The following is a 23,804-nucleotide window of genomic DNA, read 5'->3' as shown; positions in this document are numbered from 1 at the left end:
GCAATGTTGATCCTGGACCAACATTTAGTATGATGATCTGGGAACAACACCAACACGAGGATATCAGATCAACCGTGTCACATCTCAGTAATTTAGAGGTTCTTCATTAAATCTGGAAGAATAATTTCTAGCTCCGTAAAGCTAGAACATTCAACTTCTATTCAAAACTACTGCTCAACAACTTCCTATTCTTCATGCCACTCCATCATGGTTTGGTAGTGGCTGAAGCGGAAGATTAGCAGGTCACCTACTAACTGAAAGGTTGGTGGTTTGATCCCTGACTGCTCCAGTCTTGCATCCTTGAGCGAGATACTAAGTTGTCCCCACTGCAGACAATGGAATATGAATGTGAATGTGTTAATGTAAGACAGAAAGCACTTAAGCATAGAAAAAGTGCTTGTGTGAATGGGTGAATGATGCATGTTGTATTAAGCACTCGGAGTGCTCCGGGAGAGTGAAAAAGTGTGATATAAGAATCAGTCTATATGCCATCAGGTTTCTCTTCACCACTACAGCCAGGCTGACAAAAAGTCAGAGGTCTGTTAAACAGAGAAATTCTTTAATTTTTACTAGTTATGGGTCCATAAATTTTAACAATTAGAGAAAAAAATTACACATAACCGTCTCAGAGATGTTACATTATGTACGGCAACTTTCAGTACTAGTGATATTTATTTAGAGTCTTTCTCTCTGACTGACTCTTCTGAGTTACCTTTAATAATCACTTCCTTTCATCAGCATGTTTATGAGATTCCAGTCTGTTCAAAGAAGAGCTAAATCTTAAATATGATCAATCTGTAGGGATGGGAATCAAGAACTGGTTCTTGTACAGAAATCAAAATTTCATATCAAATAAATGCAATATCAAACATCCTTGAAAGAGTAGTTGTCAAACCGCTAACAGATCATCTGCAGAGGTTTATTTGAAGAGTTTCAGTCAGGTTTCAGAGCTCATCACAGCACAGAAACAGCTTTAGTGAAGGTTACAAATGATCTTCTTATGGCCTCTGACAGTGGACTCATCTCTGTGCTTGTCCTGCTAGACCTCAGTGCAGCGTTCGATACTGTCGACCATAATATCCTATTAGAGCGATTAGAACATGCTGTAGGTATTACAGGTACTGTGCTGCAGTGGTTTGTATCATATCTTCCTACTGAAACTGAATTTTTAATTCCCACTGTAACCAAAGTGCATGTTCATAGAGCAAAAAAATTGGGGTTTTTGTTTTCACTGTATTTTTGCATGGTCTTTATGTTACAATATAATGTACATCTGGGGGACTGTTGTTGTGATTTGGCGCTATAGAAACTGAGTCAATTTCTCCCATAATTACGCTGCAATAGGCTACTGCGGACTTTCCTTGATGCACTGATTAATTTTTATGTTGTTTTATGTTTTTCACTCACTATGTGTTTATACACCACTCTGCATTTATTCACCAGTTATTATTATTATTAATCCCAGGCTCTCCTCCACAGTGTGTCTTTATCTTGTCTTCCTCCCATCAACCCTTAATGGTGGTAGCAGATGGCTGCCTCTCCCTGAGCCTGTTCCAAAGATTGAAAGTTGATAAGAGTAGAAGCATTGATGTCCGTTTTGATGGAGAAGTATAGAGATGGTCAGAAAAGCATATGATAGCATGTCAAGTGAGCAACTGTGGTACTGCATGAGGAGGTTGAGAGTAGCAGAGAAGCACGTGAGGCTGGTAAAGGATGTGTATGAAGACAGAGAGGTTCAAGGTGGAGATGGGGCTCCATCAGGGATCTTCTCTGAGCTCCTTCTTGTTTTCAGTGCTGATGGACAGACTGACAGATGGGGTCAGACAGTAGTCTCCTTTGACTATGATGTTTGCAGTCAACACTGTGATCTGCAATAAGAGCAGGAAGAGGTGGATTTATGTTTTGGAGAGAAGACGAATGAAAGTGAATTAGAGGGAGAGAAGTGCAACAGCGGTAATAAAGTCACCTTAATTTAAATATGTGTGGTCAATCATCCAAAACAACAATACAAGAGAGTTAAAGAAGAGAGTGCTGGTGAGTTAAAGCAAGTGGAGACAGTGCGAAAGGGAATTTATCACTGAATGATAGCAGCAAGAGTCAAAGGGAAGGTTTACAAGATGGTGGTGCGACCTCTGTAATGTATGATTTGTAGAAGTTGGCACTGACATAAAGACATAGGCCCAAGAATTAGAAATGATATCAGAGGGCCAGCTCAAGTTGAGTGGTTTGAAGACAACGTTAGAGAGCCTAGATAGTTTTGATATGTGTAGATGTGGAATAGTGGCTAAATTGGACAAAGGATACTGATTATGGAACTGCAAAGTAGGAGGAAAATGGAAGACCACAGAGAACATTCATGGATGTAGTGAAGGAGGGTATGCAAAGGGCTGGTGTGGCGTGGAGACAGGTGATCCACTGTGGCAATCCCTAAAGCAGGGGTGTCCAACTCCAGTCCTCGAGAGCTACCGTCAGTGTTGGGGAGTAACGGAATACATGTACCGGCGGTACGTATTTAAAATACAAAATATGAGTAACTGTATTCTGTTACAGTTACAGTTTAAAAATGTGGTATTTAGAATACAGTTACTTTGTTGAAATAAATGGATTACACTGCGGTACTTTCCTGTTTCATATTGTGGCGGGTCAGGACTGTTTGGGTTTGTTTGACAGCTACGTTCTGTTGTTCCAGGCGGCAGCGTTACGGTTGCCATGGTTACAGGGTGATGCGCGCTCTCTCTGTGACTGTGTGTTTCCTGGGTGAGAGAGCGCCTTTTTGTTGTTGTTGTGCTAAGCTAATAGGCAGAATGCTACAGGCATAGCTCTAAAGAATGTAGCATCATGGGCAGTGTAGTCCGTGCTGCAGGGAGAATGGACTGCCATACCCGTTATGTGTCTGTGAGCGCGAGGAGGGAGAAAAAGGGGAGTGGAAAAGTACGAGCTGTCATCGAGCAGAAACGGGAGCTGGAAGCATGTAAATATAATAATAACCACTTCAGCCAAGAAGAGTGCCTGACGAGCCCAGCTGTAAGTAAGCTATTAAGACTCGACTGTACACCTTTCAACGCCTCTCTCTGTCTCTGGCTAGCAAAGTTGACCCAGACAACAAAGTAAAGCTAGTTTTCGGCTACGAGCTCAACACGAACCCGATATATTAGCCAGAGGTCCCTTTACTACGGTTCGGAGCCGCGGACCTTCAGTAACAGTAATAAATCACAGCAATAGTACATTCACGTTGTTGTAAACAGCATGATAATATATTAAGTAATCCAAAGTATTCAGAATATGTTACTCTCATTGAGTAACGTAATGGAATACATTACAGAATACATTTTGGGGCATGTAATCTGTAATCTGTAGTGGGATACATGTTAAAAGTAACCTTCCCAACACTGGCTACCGTCCTGCAGCTTTTAGATGCATCCTTGTTCCAACACACCTGAATCAAATGAATGGCTTCTTATCAGGCTTTTGCCAAACTTGATGGCATGCTGACGAGGTCATCCAACCATTAGATTCAGCTTTATTGGTGTCACGTCCGGTGTGGCAGACGTGTGGAATATATTAGGACCCAAAATGCGGCAGCTCAGGTGCAGGTGAGTATTTATTAAACAAAAGGAAATACAAACAACAATGGCACTGGGAACATAAAACTAGAATCTAAACTGGGTAAAACTAACAAAACAAACCAGAAACGAAGATGCAGGGAGGAAATACACACGGGGAGACCGAGGGGAAACAACACAGACGAAGAAGCCACGAGGACGAGGTGACACACACTATAAATACACACGCCAGGAATCAGGGGATGGGAAGCAGGAGGGGAACACACCTGGAAGACATCACAGCTGACGAGGCAGGGGGAACATAAACAGAACACACTGACATCAGACAGAGACCTTCACAATAAAACAGGAAACACATACACGCAATGACACAACACACAAACTTCACACAAGCTGGAGAACACAGAACATAGGAACATGAAACGTGAACGTACAAGAACCCCAAAATGACCACAGAATAAGAATAACATAAACACGGAGTCACAGACTCCGGATCATGACAATTGGAGTAGGGACGCATCTAAAAGCTGCAGGACAGTAGCTCTCGAGGACTGTAGTGGGACACCCCTACCCTAAAGGAACCAACTGAAAGAAGAACCTTGTGTAAAGTATTTACGTGAGAAAGTGTTTTCCCCACAAAGTTGATTCTGCGATTTCAGTGTAAAGGGGATTTCCTTACCTGCATGACTGAGTATGCTTCAAGACGGGAAAGTATTTGACGATTAATGAAACAAAAAGCTCACAATGCACAAAATCCTTTCCATGATCCATTTAAAAGAATCAATTTTGTTTATTTAAAATAAATAGGAATAAAATTCAAACTGGTGTTCCAATTTATACTTTGACTTAGATCTTCAAGGAAAGAAAACTCTGAGAACAGAAAGAATAGTTGACACTTGAATTTCATCACTGAGACAAATTTCTGATATTGTGTAGGTTCATTTATAATCTCCCTGTTATCTCAAGAAAAAAGATAAATATGATGAGAATGGAAAAAACCATTAAAGATCTTAAATTGGAAAAAAGATGAGGTGAAAGGAAGGCTGTTTCTCAGCGTCTGCTGAATTTAAGAAGTAAAAAAGGTTTCATTTTGATGTTAAATTGAGCTCAGTTTTGTCTGTTTGGGGAAATAGCCTTGACAAAAATGGTCTTATTTTAAATTCTGCTTTCCTTTAGAGCACAGCGAGATCGCAGACCATTATCTTTAAAGTGCAAAATGAACTTTAGACTCCTTTCTGAATTATTATAAAAAAATTAAGATAAGACCTCTGGAGATGCTTAAGTGCAATTGTGGTCATTTATTCAAAACCTCTTTCAAATTGTATAAATACTGCAGACATATATGACCAACTACTGAAAGTTACCATGAGTGCAGTGCTTTGATATTCAAACACTATGAGCACAGAGAGAGCCCGAGTTTCCAGGGGCCTGTTAATGTCTCCTGAATATCAGTATTTAACACACACAAAAAGCTTTCAGTGACATTTGAAAACTGTGCTTTTTAGGGGACTGTGGCTTTGATTGTGTTGTTCCCTGTAATTTAACAGGAAATGCTGAAGGATCATTTTTCTTACACTTGCAACAAGCGTGGAAAAAAGCCATGCTTCATTGCTTCGAGCTGAATCACTGCTCCCCACTGCAAGAGACTAACACTGCAGCACCAAACAGTGAATGCACAGAGCCGATCGCCCCTCGGGGTTTGTGGTGAAATTTGATTAAAAAGTTTGTTGGTAAATTAATTTTGACCAAACACAAGGGGCATGCTGATGCAGCTGAAGCTATTAATTGGAGTTGGCAGTGGGGCAAGTTCATTTGTCAGCATTGTGTGGATTTGTGTTTAAAGCTGTGTTCCTGTTGAGCAGGACAACCAGTGTCCCTTTAGACTGCGTGCATTATCACTTCCAACTAAATGAAGTCCAGGATCATGAAGAGGAGGTGTAGCTACACACACTCGTGCAACAAGGACAACAGTGTGTCCTAGAGTCTGCGCAATGCATGCATAACCAGATTATTTACAACACACACAAAAGAAGTGAAGACTCCCGTGTGGTATACGAGTAAATTGTTACTTCATTTGAACTTATATCACCTGATAATATTATATATAATGTAACAAAGTTGACAATTTGCACATTTTTCTTCTGAACAATCAAAAGGTGACTTTCAGTCATTCAAAATAAACCTAACTGCATGAATATGGTCAGAAAATGACACGAACAGCAGAACTTTCTCAGTTTTTGGACCTATGGACTATATCGATCAGCATGACTGCACTGGGACCCCCATATTAAAAACTACTGCTCAACAATTTCACTTAACAACAACAAAAGAGACATGGATGGAGTAAAATGTTGCAAAGGTAATCAAGTTATAATCTAGCATGTAAACACCAAATAAAATTAAATTTAACTACAAAATCCATTAACAGGCACTAATGAGGAAGGAGGAAGAATAAAGGTGAGAACACAAGCTAACCATCACAATAAAACAGCAAGTATAAAGTCAGACCAAATGTCTTTGACCAAGACAGACAGCACGAGGCACAGCGAGGGAAAAACACAAAGGAAAACTTGTAGGAGAGAGCACAGGTTACTGCAAAGAACAGACGTTGTGTTTCTACAGCCTGTAACACAATAAATCTAAAGTAGTAGTTTATGTTTTGACATCAGAGGAAATACCTTACTGTTTAAGTTAGAAATGATCCAGTTACTGAATGAGATGTGATGAGTCTTTGACACTGGACATTTATATGAAATTAACAACCATATTTTTAAGACACACAGACCTCCAGTATGAGTTCACCTCAGCCACCCATACATTATGCTAACACTTGTTTGATATTCTAAATATGTATGATCCTCTCTCTCCCTTCCTAACCACAGTTTTTCATACAGTTCCTCCATGCCTTTCCATAGGAACTCATCACATCATCCCTGCAAAGCTGCACTTAATGACTTGCTGATACGCTTTATTATAAAAGGCCAGTTTTCTCCTGAATGAAGTTCAAAGCAGGACAAAACCCAGAAGACCCACTGGCTAATGGCTGCTGACCTCACAGTATCACCTCCTCCAACATGGGCAACAGTTATTAGCAGCCTAATGAACTTGATGCTAATGAAGAGCAGTGGGAGTTCAGAATCATCTACTGCCAGACAGAGCGAAGCTGACAGACTCGTATACATGATGCTGGGGAAGTGTGTGGCATTCACAATTCAGTGGGCATAGATTAAAACAAAGAGACAGAAAGAAACAAACAAAAAAGCATCATGCAATAGAAGGATACTGAGATCATAAAAGTAGAAAGGTTCTCACTGCGGGTTTGAAGGCAAATACGTTACAAAGGGAAGACAATAAATGCAAATACTTTGTTATTTTCATTTACTGGCTAATTTTGCTTCCATGGCATGTCTTCTTTCAGACTTGTGGAAAAAGTACCAGTCAAAAGTTTGGACACACCTTCTCATTTAATGGTTTTCCTTTGTTTTCGTGACTATTTACATTGTAGATTCTCAGTGAAGGCATCACAACTACGAATGAGCACATATGGAATTATGAAGTAAACAAAGAAGTGTGAAATAACTCAAAACATGTCTTATCCCAGCTATCATAGAGACCGCGTACACCCTGGGCAGGTCGGCAGTCTGTCGCATAGAGACAGGCAACCGTTCGCGCTCACACTAAGATTCACACCTATGGGCAATTTAGAATGACCAATTAACCTAACCCCACTAACTGCATGTCTTTGGACTGTGGGGGAGAACATGCAAACTCAGAAAAACCCCAGCCAGGTAGTGGAATCAAACTCACGACCTTCTTGTTGTGAGGCATAAGTGCTAATCACTGCACCACCGTGCTGCTCACGCCTAACAGCTATTTGACCATAAAGGTCTGATTCACACAGCTTGCTCTGAACAGTTGATGCAGATGTGTCTGCTACTGGAACTCAGTTTGCAGCACTGTCAGCAAAGCAAAGGGCGGCTACTTTGAGGAATCTAAAATATAAAACATCAGTTTTCTCTTTGCTACGTAATTCCATTTATCTTGTTTCATATATTTGATGTCTTCTGTTTGTACCTATAATGTAGAAGGTAGTAAAAATAAAGAAAAAACATGAGAAGGTGTGTCTCAGTGAAACGTAACAAGACGAATCAAGGAAACTTGAAATCTGTACCTTCAGCTGAAAGACAAAGCAGATAAGACTTTACCTCCGTAGCTGTGATGTCCATAACACAGCCTACTATATGTGTATGTGGGATAACGACGTTTGAAGCAGATCAAGGATAAAGTGACTGAAATAAAACCAAAACTGAAATTGGTATTTTTGTACTGAGTTATACACCAGGAGGTGTTGTGTAAACCGTTGTTAAAAATTAACCTTGTCGATGTTTTCTGAGAAGAAAGCCAAGGACATACTATGTCTCTCTGATGCAGAACAAAAGGCAGATCTTGGATTTGCTCCAACAGTTAAGCTGACTTGAATTCACTTGTTCAAACCCAAAACTGGTAAGAAATCTATCACTGAACAAGAAGGTGCAGATGCAGTAATACCAACAGCACGAATAGCAATCACACTCCTAGTTATGCAATAGGACAATGATCCCAAGAACACCATCAAATCCACAACAGAAAAATCAAGACACCATGACCCAGTCAAAGTCCAGGTCTCAACCCAACTGAAATGTGGTGGTGTTTCCTTTCCTCTCCTGATATATGCACAGCTGTTAGAACACAATTACAATCTTTGCACACATTTCATGAAAGCAACGAGTGCTTGGGCTCCTACTTTTTGTGGAGATGTTGAGATTGATGACAGTATTTCCTTATTTATGGAGCGATATAAATTAATATCCAAAATCTCATCTGTAAAATGCACCTCGAATATGCCAACACTGTAATATTTAAGTGTAAAATGCCCATATTTCTGCCCTGGATTTATTAGTAGTCGCCTCAGTTTTATGATATCTACTAGTTCAGTTATCACCCTTCTAATATTTATGTCTTTCAACATTACTTTTTTAGTGCACGTTAATTGTTTCTCCCAAACTCTACGTAGCATCTGTGTTAAAGGGAAAGATTAATTGCAGCATGTCTTAAGTGAAAAGACACAAACACTTCAATGTTCTTCGAAGCTAATTCTTTTTCAAGCATGGCTGAATTTTTCATGAGACCATCTACTAATGTCTGAGGTGAAAAGGTGTTCTTGGACATTAACCTGCCAGTCTGCAGCTGCACTGGATTATGGGACTGAGAAATGGGCCAAAGCATCTAGATAATGCAAATTTGTTATTCTAACAAAACCAACTTTACAGGGAACAGAAATGAGAAAATTAACAAGGAGGATTATTTAAGACAACATTTTAGTCCAGCTTAGTAAGATTTGTATCCAGCATTATATTAACAACAGGATATTGTCTCTGGCCTTTAGAAACTATACCACCGCGGTTTACTTTTTAACAGCTCAAAGCCTGCAGCTTTCAGCAGTGTGCCGGCTGCTGACAGGGGAGCTTACATAGCATGAATGAATGAATCACTAATCATTCAAGGCCTTTCAAAATATTTTTCAGAAGTAAGAACAAAGTGTTAGATTTTTAATACTAACACATGGTGTGAACACTAAACACTGATTGCTGGAAAGGTTTGTCAGCGAGGCTGCACTGCACTCACTGTACAAAAGTGTAAAACAATGTGATATATGTATATATATACACATATGTATACAATGTTGCAAATGCCTGCATTTACAGTAAAAGATGGATATTGTAAACCTCTAACTAAAAGTAAAATAGCATAACCTGAACCTGATTCAGAAAACACAGAAAACAGAACCAAAAACTTAAAAAGCATGAACATAAATAATCTGTGGCAAAAAGGCTTGTAGAGAGTTGCTGACTGGCTGGGAACAAACAGAGGCGAGCAGAAATCAAAACCAGAAGCTGAGGCAGAGTTGCACTGCAGTGAATCCGTATGGATTTTGTGCAGCTGAGCTGAAGAGTGGCACCGGGAGATAAGAAGAAAGGCACACAAGAGGCAAACAAAAGAGTGAAAATGGAGAGCAGCAGCTGTGGGAAAGTGCAGGCTGCATTACGATGTTGCACACCTTGATAAGCTTTCTCAAACACGGAAGCCAGCAGGAAGAATTGTGCGAAACTTGGTTCTTACAGAGACTTGGCCTGCAAAGAGACAATGTATCACTGTGGGCAGTTATATGATTGAGTGTGAGATTGTCTACCCCAGATTTTCTTTCACTGTGTGTGTGTGTGTGTGTGTGTGTGTGTGTGTGTGTGTGTGTGTGTGTGTGTGTGTGTGTGTGTGTGTGTGTGTGTGTGTGTGTGTGTGTGTGTGTGTGTCTGGGTTTTATGTCTAGCATGTCTGGGCACAGTAGTGAGGTGACATGTGACCACGCTGGCCACTGAGAGCCACATGTCATCTCAGCAAACCTCACCAGACCAATTTGTCCTTTTACAGGAATATTTCTTGGTGAAAAACGAGGGCGAGACACCAGAAGTAAAGCAAAAACTCGTTAGGTAAAACACATCACACACAACAGGATTAACAGGTTCCCTATTTGCTATTTTTAAAAGTGATGTACAGATTTGACAAGAAAACAACAGTAAGTGGGTCAACTCGATGTCACACTGTCCAGAGGCAAAGCAGAAGCTGCAGTGCCAGCAGGGCACTGTCAACTCAGTATAACAGCCAAGAAGTTACTAGTGAGCAAGTATGAAGTACATTACAGGGTCCTTAATTACCAGAAATTATTACGTTAGGCAGGTAATATGTATTTACCTGTAATTTTGTTAGTTATGTCAGTTTAAACATTTTCCCGTGATTATTTTCACGTTGGCCTGAAATAAATTATCTCCCTCTGTTCTGACTGCAGACTGAAACTTACTGCGACTTCTGCCTGCATGTACTTTTCGTGGTTTGGTGAGGCACCGTATTAAATGGACACAGCATCTACAAGTTTGCTCTGATCTGAGGTTTCTGAAAAGGATGATAAACTGGGAATCATTGAGTAAAATCTCATTGAAGCAAAACCAATTACAAAAGTTATTCCAGTAACGTTTCCGATAGATGTATCAATGTATTTATGCTGTGCTGTAAAATGTGCGATTACTAAGGATGTGTGATTTCCTACATTGCTGGTGTCACCGTATGTGATGCTCAGTGATTTGGTACTGTATAAATCAGGGGTGAGCAACTCCAGGCCTCGAGGGCCGGTGTCCTGCAGGTTTTAGACGTGTCCTTGATCCAACACAGCTGATTTAAATGGCTAAATTAGCTCCTCAACATGTCTTGAAGTTCTCCAGAGGCCTGGTAACGAACTAATCATGTGATTCAGGTGTGCTGACCCAGGGTGAGATCTAAAACCTGCAGGACACCGCCCGTCAAGCCAAATAAAACTGAACTAAATCAAAGTCTGTATTATTTAAAGATGGCAAAATTTAAAAAGGAAAACCGAGCATTTGGCAAAAGTGTCCAATTATAATTGTACACAAAATTTGATTTAGCTGAAAGTGGCAGACGGTTTGTTTCAGAGAAAATAACTTTTGACAGTTTAAAAAGTTTTAAAGGGTTAAAACAATAAAAACAGAACCTAAAAGTAGAAGCTATTTTTCAGCTTCTGCTGAGCACATCTCTCAAACACTCAAATAAGTCTGAGGAAAAAGAAAATTGTGCCGACTGCATGTTTAAAGTAGAAATGAAACGACTGCATCTCAATATCAGTTTCATTTTAACCACTTGGTTCCACTCCCCAGGTTTGCATACTCTCACACTGCCCTCCCTGGTGCTGCCCAGTTCAGCATAAACCCCTAGCTATTAACATGTGCTGTTTGGGTGATGAGGAGGTTATTGGCACCTAATGAGCCTCACAGCCCCTTTAGCCCCCGTTTCTTATTCGATGTACTCCAGATTCCCCTTTCTTTACTGTTTTTATTGCTGCGCAAGAGCCAAGGGACTGAGGCCAAGCCAAGACATGGGTTAGGTAAATCTGCTACCACTTAAGCTAAAGGAAAGGGAGGATGAAGAATTGATGGCCCACTTGTGTCCTTGTTTAAGGAAGGGAGTGGAAGTAAACACAGGGAAAGTCAAACTCAATTTAATGTGTCTGGTTCTCTCTGGAAGTTTGGCTGTCTGTAACATCTCTCGACCTGTCTCTTTGTTCCTGCACTCATCTATGCATCTCCTCCCTCTCCTTTTCCTCCCTCTTGTATATTTTAGTGTTAAAGCAAAGCTCTGCACAGAGCAGCATCACACCTTGCTTTGTGGATAACGTGGCTGTACGACAGGTGAATCTGAACATCGGGGAGTACATTTTTCTCCCGTGTTAGATTAAAACAGCTCAGCGTGAAAATTCTGCCTCCACACATCCTCGTCGTACAATTTGTCATTTTCTCATTACCTGTGGAAGGATGTAATTTGCTGTAAAGATGCTGCACCGTGAGACAGAAGCGTCTCTCCTATCGGGATGTCGAGCTCGTCCTAATGAGCAATGTGTTTGTTTTCTACATGCTTATACACAATTTGCACAAAGAAAAGAATCCTGTGGTCACTTTTGTCCTACGCTGTTTCAAATCATATTACTTTCTAATACAGAATGGCTCAGCAGTGTCCTGTATGATGCACCAGCAACATGAATGAATTTAAAGGCTTAAATATCACCCAGCCACTTCACTTAATCTAATCCAAATCAGTAGAATTGACACAATTTCACTTCATATGTTACAAACCGATTCACTGGGAAAGTGCTGAACAATGATTCGGTCACGAGAACTCATATAACAGAGGCAGATAAACAAAATCTACTTTGTGACCTTGAATATCACTTCAACCTTCAGTTTGTTAAATAAAATGAGATTCATTTGCTTTAAATTTAAAAGAGAATGTATTTTCCTTATATTATGTCAGATATATTGTGGTCAAGTGAGCAACATTTTAAATAAAGGGCTCAGTGTATGTAGGTAATCCCTGTAAGCAGAATGATCTGAACACTGTATAACCCATTTTTTAACCCAAAGGTCCTAAAGACCGTCAGTGTTATACAGTTTTGTTTGTGAGTACAGCAACCAGAAAACGTGATGTAAATTAAATAAAATAATGTTGCTCTGTGTGTAATCTGAACATGCTTCTTTAAATGGGTGAGCTATACTGTAACCCCCTCTTTCTCATTTTAAAGTAATTTTGATCAACAGCTGCTTTTACTGAAACACATGCTTAGACTTGCTGTCCCCAGCCAGGTGCCAGTTAGTTACTGGCAGTTCCCTTTCCTGCTTCTAAGTCGAGGTACTTTCCATCATGAACACGTTTCATGCAATGGCCTAGTGTCACCAAGAGGGGGCGCTTTCTTTGCAAAAACTTTGACTTACAGGGTTTTATAGCATTTCATGTTGAAAATATTTCTCTTGTCAAAATCTATTACACACGTTTTGCTCTGAACTACTAAATATACTAAATATAATATTGTATGCAGACATACTTTCCATGTGACTGTGATGTACATGTTTGTTGTGTTAGAAAATGCGTCTTATGTTTGTCGAACACAAGTTGTGACTAACAAGTAAGTCAAACTTCAAGTGACTAAAAACACTGAACAATGAAAAAGAAAGCCTGTGTTAAGTCTTCCTCTGCAGCTAATCAGATTAGTTTATGTAGCAATGTGTGAGCCTCAGCCACCTTCCCTTTCTAGAGCCCTGTCCAGGTGAAGAACTTTGTTGTTCTGCCAGGCAGCATAAACAGCTCAGACAAAGCATGGCTGAAGCAGTGAGAGAAGGAGCAGGACGAGAGAAAGCAAAGACAGAACAGGGGACTCTGGGAGAAGCTTCAGAAGCAGTTAAAAGAGAAGAAATTAACGACAGATAAGGAAAAAGTCTGATGAAAATTATCATGTAATGCAGGGATTGTGATTATAATGACAAAGATTATCATGTGCAAAAAGGATCAGATAAAAAGAAAGAAAATGCTGCAAAGAAGAAATTTAAGATGATAAAGATTCTTTATAGAATCAGGCACATGAGAAGCAAACTGCTGCGTAGGCAGGTTCAGAAGTATATCATTTCAATCAACAGAGATTACTTCTGTGTACCGAGAATTATTTTCCAGATGTGACACAGTTGCATCCGTTTACTCATAGCCTTTGTTAAGAACTATGCAAAAGATACATGAAGGCTAAAATAGTAAACACCAGAAGACTTCTGCCTCGTGACTTGACTTGAATTGACTCGGTTTCTGTTGTTTTCCATTACAATGGCGTACCACCTCAATGTGCCCGGAGTCGTGACAGCAACACGGCCGAAAGTTCTGTGAAGAGACAGGACATGGAGGCAATATACAAACACCCCCACCATGGTACGAGTCTGCACCTAATAGCTGGACCATGCTGTGGGTTTTGGTGCAGCCATTTCCCTCGTCGTCGGGTTTCAAAAATGGCAGTGTTGACTTTTGTCAAGTCAACCAATCAGCACGATGCAGCCTGTTGACGTCACATTTTTGGATCAACTCAGATTGCTTGGAACCCCAGCAGAGAAAGTACTAACACAGTACTTGGTACCAGGTACTACCACCTAATGGAAAACCCTAAAAACCAAGTCGAGCAGACTCGACCCGAACCGAGTAGGTACTAGTGCAAAAGGGCTTTTACTTTTATTTTTGCAGAGGCAGACGGCGTGGAGTGAGGAGAAGGTAGACCCAAAAGCAGACGATGGAGGCAGAGTGAGGTGATGAACAGAAAGCGAGCCTTTTATTTGGCTGAATCAAAGTACAAACAAAAAGCACAGAATGACTAGGATGAAGCTAACGAAACCTATACTGGGAAAACTAAATATTGTATGAAACTAGAAACCTGAAAATTGGAAACACAAGGGAAGAAACACAGATGAACCAACAACAGAAGGAGGAAGACAGAGGACTAAATACACAGGAGGGTAACGAGGAAATAAGGAACAGGAGTGAACACAGCTGATCACCCACATGAGACAGTTCCTCCCTGTCAAAACAGAATACAGTAACACAGGACGCGGGACTGTCAAAGTAAAACAGGAAATAAATGAACACGGAAAGCAGGGTGCCACAATATTGCACAATATTAATAATTATCAGACCCAGGACCATGACAATTATTCTACATGTATGTCTAGACTTTGCTCATAATCTCATAATGTGTAAAATTTGTTGTAAAAATGTTTTAAAACCATTTCTTTCCATAATGTCTGAAAATGTGAAAATGCCTGCAATGTTACTGTACAGACAGGAAAGACAGAGGGTTGAAATGTTAGCTTTGCAAGAAGTTTGAGAATGAAATTGGAGCCTGGCTGTCCGCATCTTGCTCTTTTTCTGTGTTTGCACATTTTTAAAATAAACTTTTGGTTCAACTTTAGGATGTTCCAGCATCTTGAAGGACTTTACAGAGTTCTTCTGTGATTTTGGTTCCTTCTATCTTCTCAGAGGAATCCCAGAGAGATTCCATAATTCTGAGGGTATGAAGATGATTCTCATGTTTGGGGACCAAAAGAAAGACCCTAAGGCCAGCTCGCCTTAGGGTCTTTCTTGAGCTTGACCATTGAGCTTAATGGTTTAAATTCAGAATTCCTTGATGCAATGTGGCTCTCTTATCATATGGGCGACCGTGGCTCAGGGGGTTAGGGAATCGCATCTGTAACCGGAAGGTCGCCGGTTCGATCCCTGGGCTCTCTGTCCTGGTCGTTGTGTCCTTGGGCAAGACACTTTACCCGACTTGCCTACTGGTGTTGGCCAGAGGGGCCGATGGCGCGATATGGCAGCCTCGCTTCTGTCAGTCTGCCCCAGGGCAGCTGTGGCTACAACTGTAGCTGCCTCCACCAGTGTGTGAATGTGAGAGTGAATGAATAGTGGCATTGTAAAGCGCTTTGGGTGCCTTGAAAAGCGCTATATAAATCCATTATTATCATTATTATTATATCTCTGGTATAACTTCTAGATTAAAAAAGGTGTTTTTGTCTCTCTGTTCTGCTGTGCATGATACAGCTGACAGAAGGATTTCAGTCACCTACAGGAAACGGCCTGTGATTATAAGGCTTTAAGTAACCTCACTTCTCTCGCTCCACAAGGTTGTTGGAAGTTAGGCAAAGTCCATAAAACACTGACGCCAACGATGAGGTTTCTTTGTGAGCTCTTCTGTCTGCATTGCATTATGGAACAGGCCTCCATTTGTTGTCATGGAAACAGACAATGCCTCTGACACATTACATTTACATGCTTTTTTACTGATGAGCTCTGAGTAGCTTTTTCAAAGCCAAAGCATATTTTAGCTGTTTGTGTCTCATGTAATGGTTAAACTTTGTCAGCCAGACATGGATAAAAAGTTTTTCTCTCCATAATGAGCGCGTAAAGACAAAAATCCCAGCACAGCTGAACATGCAGCCCAGCATCGTATATTAGACACACCTGTCAACAATGTCCACTTCACTCTTTACCTCTGGCTAAATGCACGGGACAGCAGCTTGTGAATTTGAGCTTTTTGTCTTATTTCAGTGTTATGTATTTGCATTCATGTTGCATGTGTTTCTATTTTCCTACATATTGCATTTGTATGAAGCTAAAGGTAAACGAAACAAAATGTATTGATTTGCACAATCAACAGGGATTGACCTCTGCCCTCTCGTGACATAAGGTTAATGCCAGCTGTCCCTTTAAACACATTGCCAATCTGTAATTTTATGCTGTGTCACTAATAGTTAAATGCTGCTCATGTTTTAGGCTGGATTATTGCAGGAAAACAAGTAATAGCCACAGATCAAAATCTAATGTTTTTAAAGGTTTCAAAATTGTTAGAAGCAATGATTTTTTTTAAATATATGTTTTCCTGGTATAATGGAATATATATATTTAAAAGGTTTTAATACACATCACCTGTTTTTATAAGCTGTTTTAAATTATGTTACTAATTTCCGATCCCTTAGCCTTGTACCAAGCTACTGCTCAGAAATTATATTGGTCCGTATACCAGAAAAAACACTCCTTTCACATGTTTTTATGCTGTTCAGCAAATCAACAAATACAACTAGCAATGGAAGCTTGTGCTACAGCAGCTTCTGCTTTAACATACAGATATAAATATAAATAAAATCATTAACATTAAAAAACATGACTGGTTGGTCTTCATGAAGTGTTTGATCATTTTGCTATTAACGTTCTGTGTCACCACTAGTTATTTACACATCAGGATTACAAATTCTGTCAGTCTGTCAGTGAAAAGTGAAGTAACTGAGAACTGGGGGTCATATAGATGAGAACAGGAGGGCGCGTGTTTGGAGGAGTGGTCCTGCTCCTGAAATTCGGATAGTTTGTCTCTAAATGTTCTACAGTTATACAATGTTGTGTTATGTTATGCAAAGCCATGTAATGGTAAGTTATACTAAGAAATGCTATGAACTGTTATGTTCAAATATTACAAAACCAAACAGGTTAGAAAAGTAGACAAAAATAGAAAAGGATGAGGCCAATTTTATTTTTATCGACTGCGGTACTGTTGTTACTGTTGTTACTGTTATTCAAAGCTACATTATGCTACATTACGCTTGTAATGCAATGCTTTGTAGTAATGTTTCCATTTACTGTCTGTTTGTCTGCTGAGTACTCACCACTGGAGCAGTCCAGTCCTCCCCATCCTGGCTCACATTGGCAAGTATCAGGAGAGACACATCGTCCATGGGCACACTCTTCTGTGCACAGTGCTGAGAAGAAAGAACAACATTGAAACAAATGTCAAACAAGCGACTATAACACATAAGAAGTTATCAAGTTCTTTCTTTGAGTCATAAAACCTTACATCAAGTCCATTTGTCATTTAAATCATAATCCCCGTTCCCTCAGCTTATTTAATTCATGTTAATATCTTTCAATGTTACAGTCTTTAGTGCAAGTCTGAAACTATCCACTCCAGCTTAGCACAAAGTCTGGCTTGGAAATTTTCTACTGAAAAGTCTGTTTGGAGAATAATGTCTTAATCTGATTCTTCTTCTCTTCTGCCCTCCAGCAGATGGTAATGTTCATCTCATAATGCATATTTTTGTGGAAAAACAATGGAAGCAACAACAAAACGCAGATCACTTTTAACAACCGGATATACAATGCTGACAGTGCAAACACCTGTAGAACTCAGATACACTCTCAGGTGTGAAGACATATACACTAACTGCTGGTAATACGTGGTGAGTCTTTAATATTTATTTTATTGGAGACTTTCTTTTAACTTTTGTTGTTTTTTACCTCATATTGTATCTTAGGAATGCATATTAGGGATATACTTTAATATGTTCCTACTAACCGATGCCATAATATTATGCCTGATTAGTGTATACACTAGCACTCAACAGTTGATTACACAATCCCTTAGTGCAATGAAGACACAATAATTACTACTGAAGATTTTTTGACACTGTGTGTTCATTTACTTGTAGCATCTACTGTAACGGACGTGTAAACACAGTTAGTAGTGCTGCTATTGCCTCAAGCTCCTGGGAATCTTACCATACAATTGTTAGACAGGGCCAGCTACGTCTCTTAATGCATGAAATTCTATTGAGTTAGAAGAAGTACGCAAATTAAAATAATCATAAATCACAGATTTTTCAATATTTTCATGCATTTGTTAAAAGATTAAATATGTTCTTCATACTTTATTATTTATTTTTATTTCAATAGACACAGTAACAGTGCTATATAGCAGCAGCCCCCAACCTTTTTTGTGCCATGGGCCGGTTTATGTTCGCCAACATTTTCACGGACCGTCCTTTTCTAGAGTCCCAGAGAGCAGCCATTTGGCTTTTCTACCTTTTAACTAGGCTTTAGCTTCAGCCAAGTGGAAGCTAAATTGGCTAGTCATCAATTCATATGTAAATTAGGTTGTTACCTGAGAATTCTGGAGGGGAGTGGGGGTGTGTGAACGATTGCTGATTTCTAACTGCCAACTGCCTCTTTGTTTGTCTGGGGGGGGCTGCTAAAAGCGGTGAACTTCCTTTTGTGTTCGTCTTGATGCATTCTCAATCATCCAGGAAAATAAATCTCCAAAAGTCACCAACTTGGAGTGTTTAGTTTCCTGAGCCACAAGGAAACTTGTGTTTCAGTTTGTCTTCTTAGGGAGAAATCAACACACATGGGTGTATGTCCTTTATTGATAAAAACAGTACAAAAACCCCAACCATTTGTACACATTTTTACAAATAATAATAAAAAGTGAGTGAGTACATTTCAACATTTTCAGCAATCACTCACAATCCTGGCACTGCCATGGTATCTGTAGTCTGCATTTACCACATGTGTATCTGTTGCAGTGAACACATCGCACAGTGGCATGATTGTTCTTGCATTTGAGTTTGACCTGACACATGGCTCTTTTTCCAGGACTAGGTGTGGAGGGTTGTGTCCAAAGCAACTGTTCTTTTCTTGCCCTTTTCCCAGCTACATGAGAGTGAGCCAACTCTCTTGCAAGCTCCACCAGGAAGTCCACCCGTCTTTCCTGCGTCACGGATGAATACAACACAATAAAACCAGTACTGGTACCAAAAAATAAGATTTATTCATAACACAAACCCAGGGAAACTGAGTTAACGGTAAAAAAATATCGCTACATAATAAAATTATTCTCAATGTTTTGCTGTAAAAACTGAAGTGATTAATGTTTTTTTTTTTATTTAAACTAGTGCTGCTGCGTTAATGTGGTTACGGTGTTAACGCCATTTTAACGAGATTAACGCTGACAGCACTAATTTAAACACATAAATATATTTAATATATATTACTATTCTTTTTTTCTTTAAGGTCATCACGCTATGAAGAAATGGAATTTACTATGACGGCAGAGACTAGAGACTATTAACCAGTAAAATCATATTTACAAAAATATGAAAACAAAATCATTTTGCCAAGCTTTTAATAGAATAGATAATAGATAGATTTTATAGTAATTAATTAATTAAATAAATGAATGACATGAATCAATGTTAGTTTTCAGAAAGCTTACTCAACATAGTATAATACTATATATAATATATAATACTTTTAAATGAAGTATTATACCCATTATACCTAGTTTATATTGTAGGATGGAGGTATTGCTTCTCTTGTCTGTTGGTGTTCCAGTTGAGCTGTTTCTCGGTTGCTATTGTGTATTGTCACAATGTAAAGTTTTTATAAGACCTCAGTATGAATATGCATTCTTACAGCTAATGATAATATCCTAATAAATTAAACTAAGACCACGAATACACAGGCGTAGAACCAGTTGGCAACTGTGTGGCAATCACTGTTCACTAGGCGAAAATGAGTGTAGGAGCTAAAGTTGATTATCTATAAGACTGTTTTAGTTTCTAATACTACTTTGGTTCAATCTGTCACATCTAGTAGCTGGAACTGGTGTGCAAAAGACATAAAGGCAGGTGATGTTACTTGGAGGTGGAAGACACAGTATTTGCCCTCACATCCTCAGATCTGTCATGGAATCATGGATAATGTTTGTTTCTTTAAGGACATTAAATAACCACAACAATGACTTCCTCCTGGCCAGTTGCAAAGGTTGTTGAAGGTTGCTGGCATTCACTATGAAGCTGCTAAAGCCTCAGTCACGCAGCCCTGGAAACCAGTCAATGACTCCCTGGTAACTACCGGCCACTAAAAAAAAAAGGAAAAAAAAAAAGACAAAATCCTTGATAGTGTTGCTTTTTTGCCTCTGTTGAGTATCTGCAGCAAATTAATGAAGGTTTTTCTTAATTTACATAATTTGTGTCTATATTTTTTAATATGCAGTGCTGTGCTCTGTACTCCCAAACATGACATTACCAGTGCCTGTTTGTCATTTTCCCCTTAAAAATTCTCTGCACATCCCTGGCGTACTACTTGCTCTTTGACATCCTAATGTAACAGTAAGTCATAATATTTTCTACTTTGCTTAGATATGGAGATATTCTACCAGCCAGTCTAGCGAGCAAAGCGTATTATCTGCATTGTACAGCAAACAGATAAGGTAGTGCTGACATCTCCATTATCACCTTCCAACTGCTATAATATTTCATTGTGACACAACACTACAGTTGAAAGCCATCATGCACAATCTAAAGGTTAAAAAATGATTCTATCACAAAATAATAAATGATGCAGAGTTTTACAGGGCAACTGTGCGTCACTCTGGCATTATCTCATACAGCTATTAGCTAGAAGGTCAGAGGTGGTCACTAGCCAATGTTGCAACGAGAAGGACAAAAAGCAATGTGAAAAGGACAAAAAGACAAACAGTATGAGCAGTCAAGACAGAAAAACTGCACACTGAGCAGCTAAAACGAACTCTTAAAACACTATTTTAATGATTATAAAAAGTAATACATTAAACTTTAGATTAACCAGCACACTGAGATGTTTTTAATAGAACTTTGATATATCAGACAAGTGGAGCATTTTTCAGGAAACCTAAAACTCAAGGCCTCGGTTTGATGGATGAAAAATTAAGGGAAGAGACCTAAACCCTTGAGTCGGATACAGTCAAACAAGTTCTTGCAGTAATATGGAGTAATTCTAGCACGAAGTGAGAAAGACTGTTAAAGAGTTCCAGTACTGAGTACGATGTTTTATTCATCCGGCAGTTTTTGGTTAAAACACCAAAACCTAGTTTGTCATTTTGTGAGTTTAAGGGCACAACACATAGTACCATATTTTTCAGAGTATAAGGCGCACTTAAAATCCTTTAATTTTCTCAAAAATCAACAATGTACCTTATAATCTGATGCGCCTTATGTATGAATTCTGGTTTGCTTAGGGGTGGGTTTTGATTATCGATTTTCCAATTAAAATCGATTCTAGCTTGAATAACGCGATATCGATTCATTAAAATCCTGAATTGATTTTTAAATATAAATTATTTTTTCCTGAAACGCCAGAATCTCAGGTTAAACCTCACAAAATTTTGACACTGATTCTGCACAAGGATCTAAACAAAAAGGGCGGACCCGTCGACGCATCAGAATCAGTGAGATGTCGGCTTTCTCACCCGACTGCACGTACACGCCGTTGGGGCTGAAAGCCAACAGCTCACAGATTCTGATGCGTCGCGCTTTGTGTTCTGAAACTGCAGTTTTGTCTCTCTCCAACCAAATTTGACTGAACCAGCAGCAAAAGAAGATCCAAACTACACTTCACATTTCGCTTCACATAAACATCGTCATGAATGCCCTCTTACTTTTATTTTCATTTTAAATTTCACTGACTTCCAACAAAAGAGGCCTCATTTTTGCTGTTCAATACAAAAGAAATGTAAACTTTTTCAGATTATGCAAAATTGCAAAATGCTTAACTGTGTCTCTAATTAAACCTCTGTAACTTCGCTCTGCTTCACTTCAGCAGGATCAGGTTGATTCATGGTTTTCTTTTGTTTTTGTTCCACTGCAGAATATTTTTAAGGTGGTTATCTGCTATAAAAAGTCTTCAGGTCCCAAAGTCAAACAAACACTGCGGCATCACTGAGAGTTAGAAACTGTCTAAATTCTTTCATCTTTAATAAAATGATCAGCGTTGCTGCTTTACCAGGTGTAACAATTAAGTTTAACATTCAGGCATCGATGAAAACAGAATTTATTAAATTTAACAGAGTTAGAAGTTAGCAGGAAGTTAGCTCGCTAGTTTCCACCTAAACACGATATAGCACGTTCTGACTGAGAGATTTCTGAAGATCACTTCCAACATAAATGAAGACAGAAAACTAAACAGCAGTGACGTTTGTAGGGTTACTGAAGTTGGGCTAGCTGGTATATAATGATGTGCTACATGATCGCTAGCTACACAGCTATGTTAGCATAACATAAACACAGTGAAGCTGGAGGATGAACACTAACTTTTTTGCACTCGCTAAAAGTTAACATGAGGGTTCCCGATAGTTAGAGACAAATGCAATCGCATAGCAGGATGCTGTAAATGGACCAAACTTCGGTCAGGAGAACAACTGAGAAAATCCATCCACAATACGAGGTTAGTCATTAATATACTGCAACAACATGGGAATAGAGCAGCTGTGAGAGAATTCAGCAGTAATGAATCAATGTTACAGAAGTGGAGGAAGCAAGAAGAATGAGCTGAGTGAAGTTTGACTTATCTGACTGTTTTGTTTTGCTTAATGAGCCTTATAATCCCGTGTGCCTTATGTATGAAAACACACCTATTCATCGACAGTGCGCCTTATAACCCGAAGAAAAAAAGTTTGAAACATGTCCAAAAAGCATGAGTGACTGACTGAAGTCAGTTTTCATATGAAACAAAAAAACAAATATAATATCCCAAAGATTTGTTCTTGAGGTTTTATATATATAGTTGCAGCAAGAAAGCCATCGCTAAGACGTCAGAATAAGACAGAGGCTTGCCTTGGCCATGAAAAACCACAATTGGACTACTGAACACTAGAAGAAGGTATTATGGGCTCATCAATCAAAGTTTGAAATCTTCGGTTCATCACGTAGGATCTTTGTGTGCCATCAAGAAGGTGAAAGGATGGTTCCACAGTGTGTGCCATCAACTGTCAAACATTGAGGAGGAAGTGTGATGGTCTGGGGCTGTTTTGCTAGATCCAGGGTCGGTGACTTGTACAGAGTTAGAGGCACCCTGAACCAAAACAGCTACCACAGCATTCTGCAGCACCATGCAGTACCTTCTGGTGTGCGCCTAGTTGGTCAGGGGTTCATCCTACAGCAAGATAATGACCCACAACATAGTCTCCAGATTTAAACCCCATCGAGCTGGTTTGGGATGAACTGGACAGAAAAGTGAAAGCAAAGCAACCTACAACGTCCACACATTTATTGGAACTTCTGCAACAGATATGGGAAGAACTTTCTGAAGAATATTTGATTTCTATTTTAGAAAGAATGAGATGGATGTGTTCAGCTGTTATAAGCTGCCAAAGGTGTCTACTTTGATGAGTCAAAGGTTTAGAATACATTTTGGTCTATAAATTGATTCCACGATTTCTTTTTTAACTCTAATTGCTTATTTGTACTGTGCTTTCATTTCAGAGTGCAATGAGACATTACACAGCATAATTTTCAATAAAAAACTGGAAAAATTGGGGTGTTCAAAAACTTTTGACTGGTAGTTGCATTGAAGCATTGACATAACCTGGTCAAAAACAACTCCAACCATCTAGAGTTAGTATCTGGGTTGATATCATATTTCCAAGATCAAAATATGATTTTATATAGATGTACGCACAGCGGCGAAAATGAGCTTCCT

The 23,804-nt window shown here is 39.3% G+C and overlaps 1 protein-coding gene across 5 annotated transcripts in view; it reads right to left on the bottom strand.

The window, feature by feature from the left end:
• The window catches only part of LOC101468455 (multiple epidermal growth factor-like domains protein 11), a 267,137-nt gene that overhangs the window by 143,857 nt on the left and 99,476 nt on the right, over positions 1-23,804 (bottom strand). For all 5 annotated transcript variants that reach the window (XR_013099674.1, XM_076887043.1, XM_004568657.5 and 2 more), the window contains exon 6: positions 17,180-17,272. Coding sequence is in view for 4 of the 5 variants with exons in the window: in XM_076887043.1 (XP_076743158.1) it covers positions 17,180-17,272 (93 nt within the window). In the remaining variant the exon portion in view is untranslated. The remainder of the gene's footprint in view (positions 1-17,179; positions 17,273-23,804) is intronic.

This window comes from Maylandia zebra, linkage group LG1, assembly GCF_041146795.1.
Source record: "Maylandia zebra isolate NMK-2024a linkage group LG1, Mzebra_GT3a, whole genome shotgun sequence".
Taxonomy (NCBI): Eukaryota; Metazoa; Chordata; class Actinopteri; order Cichliformes; family Cichlidae; genus Maylandia; species Maylandia zebra.
This window is presented reverse-complemented; position numbering and strand designations above follow the sequence as displayed.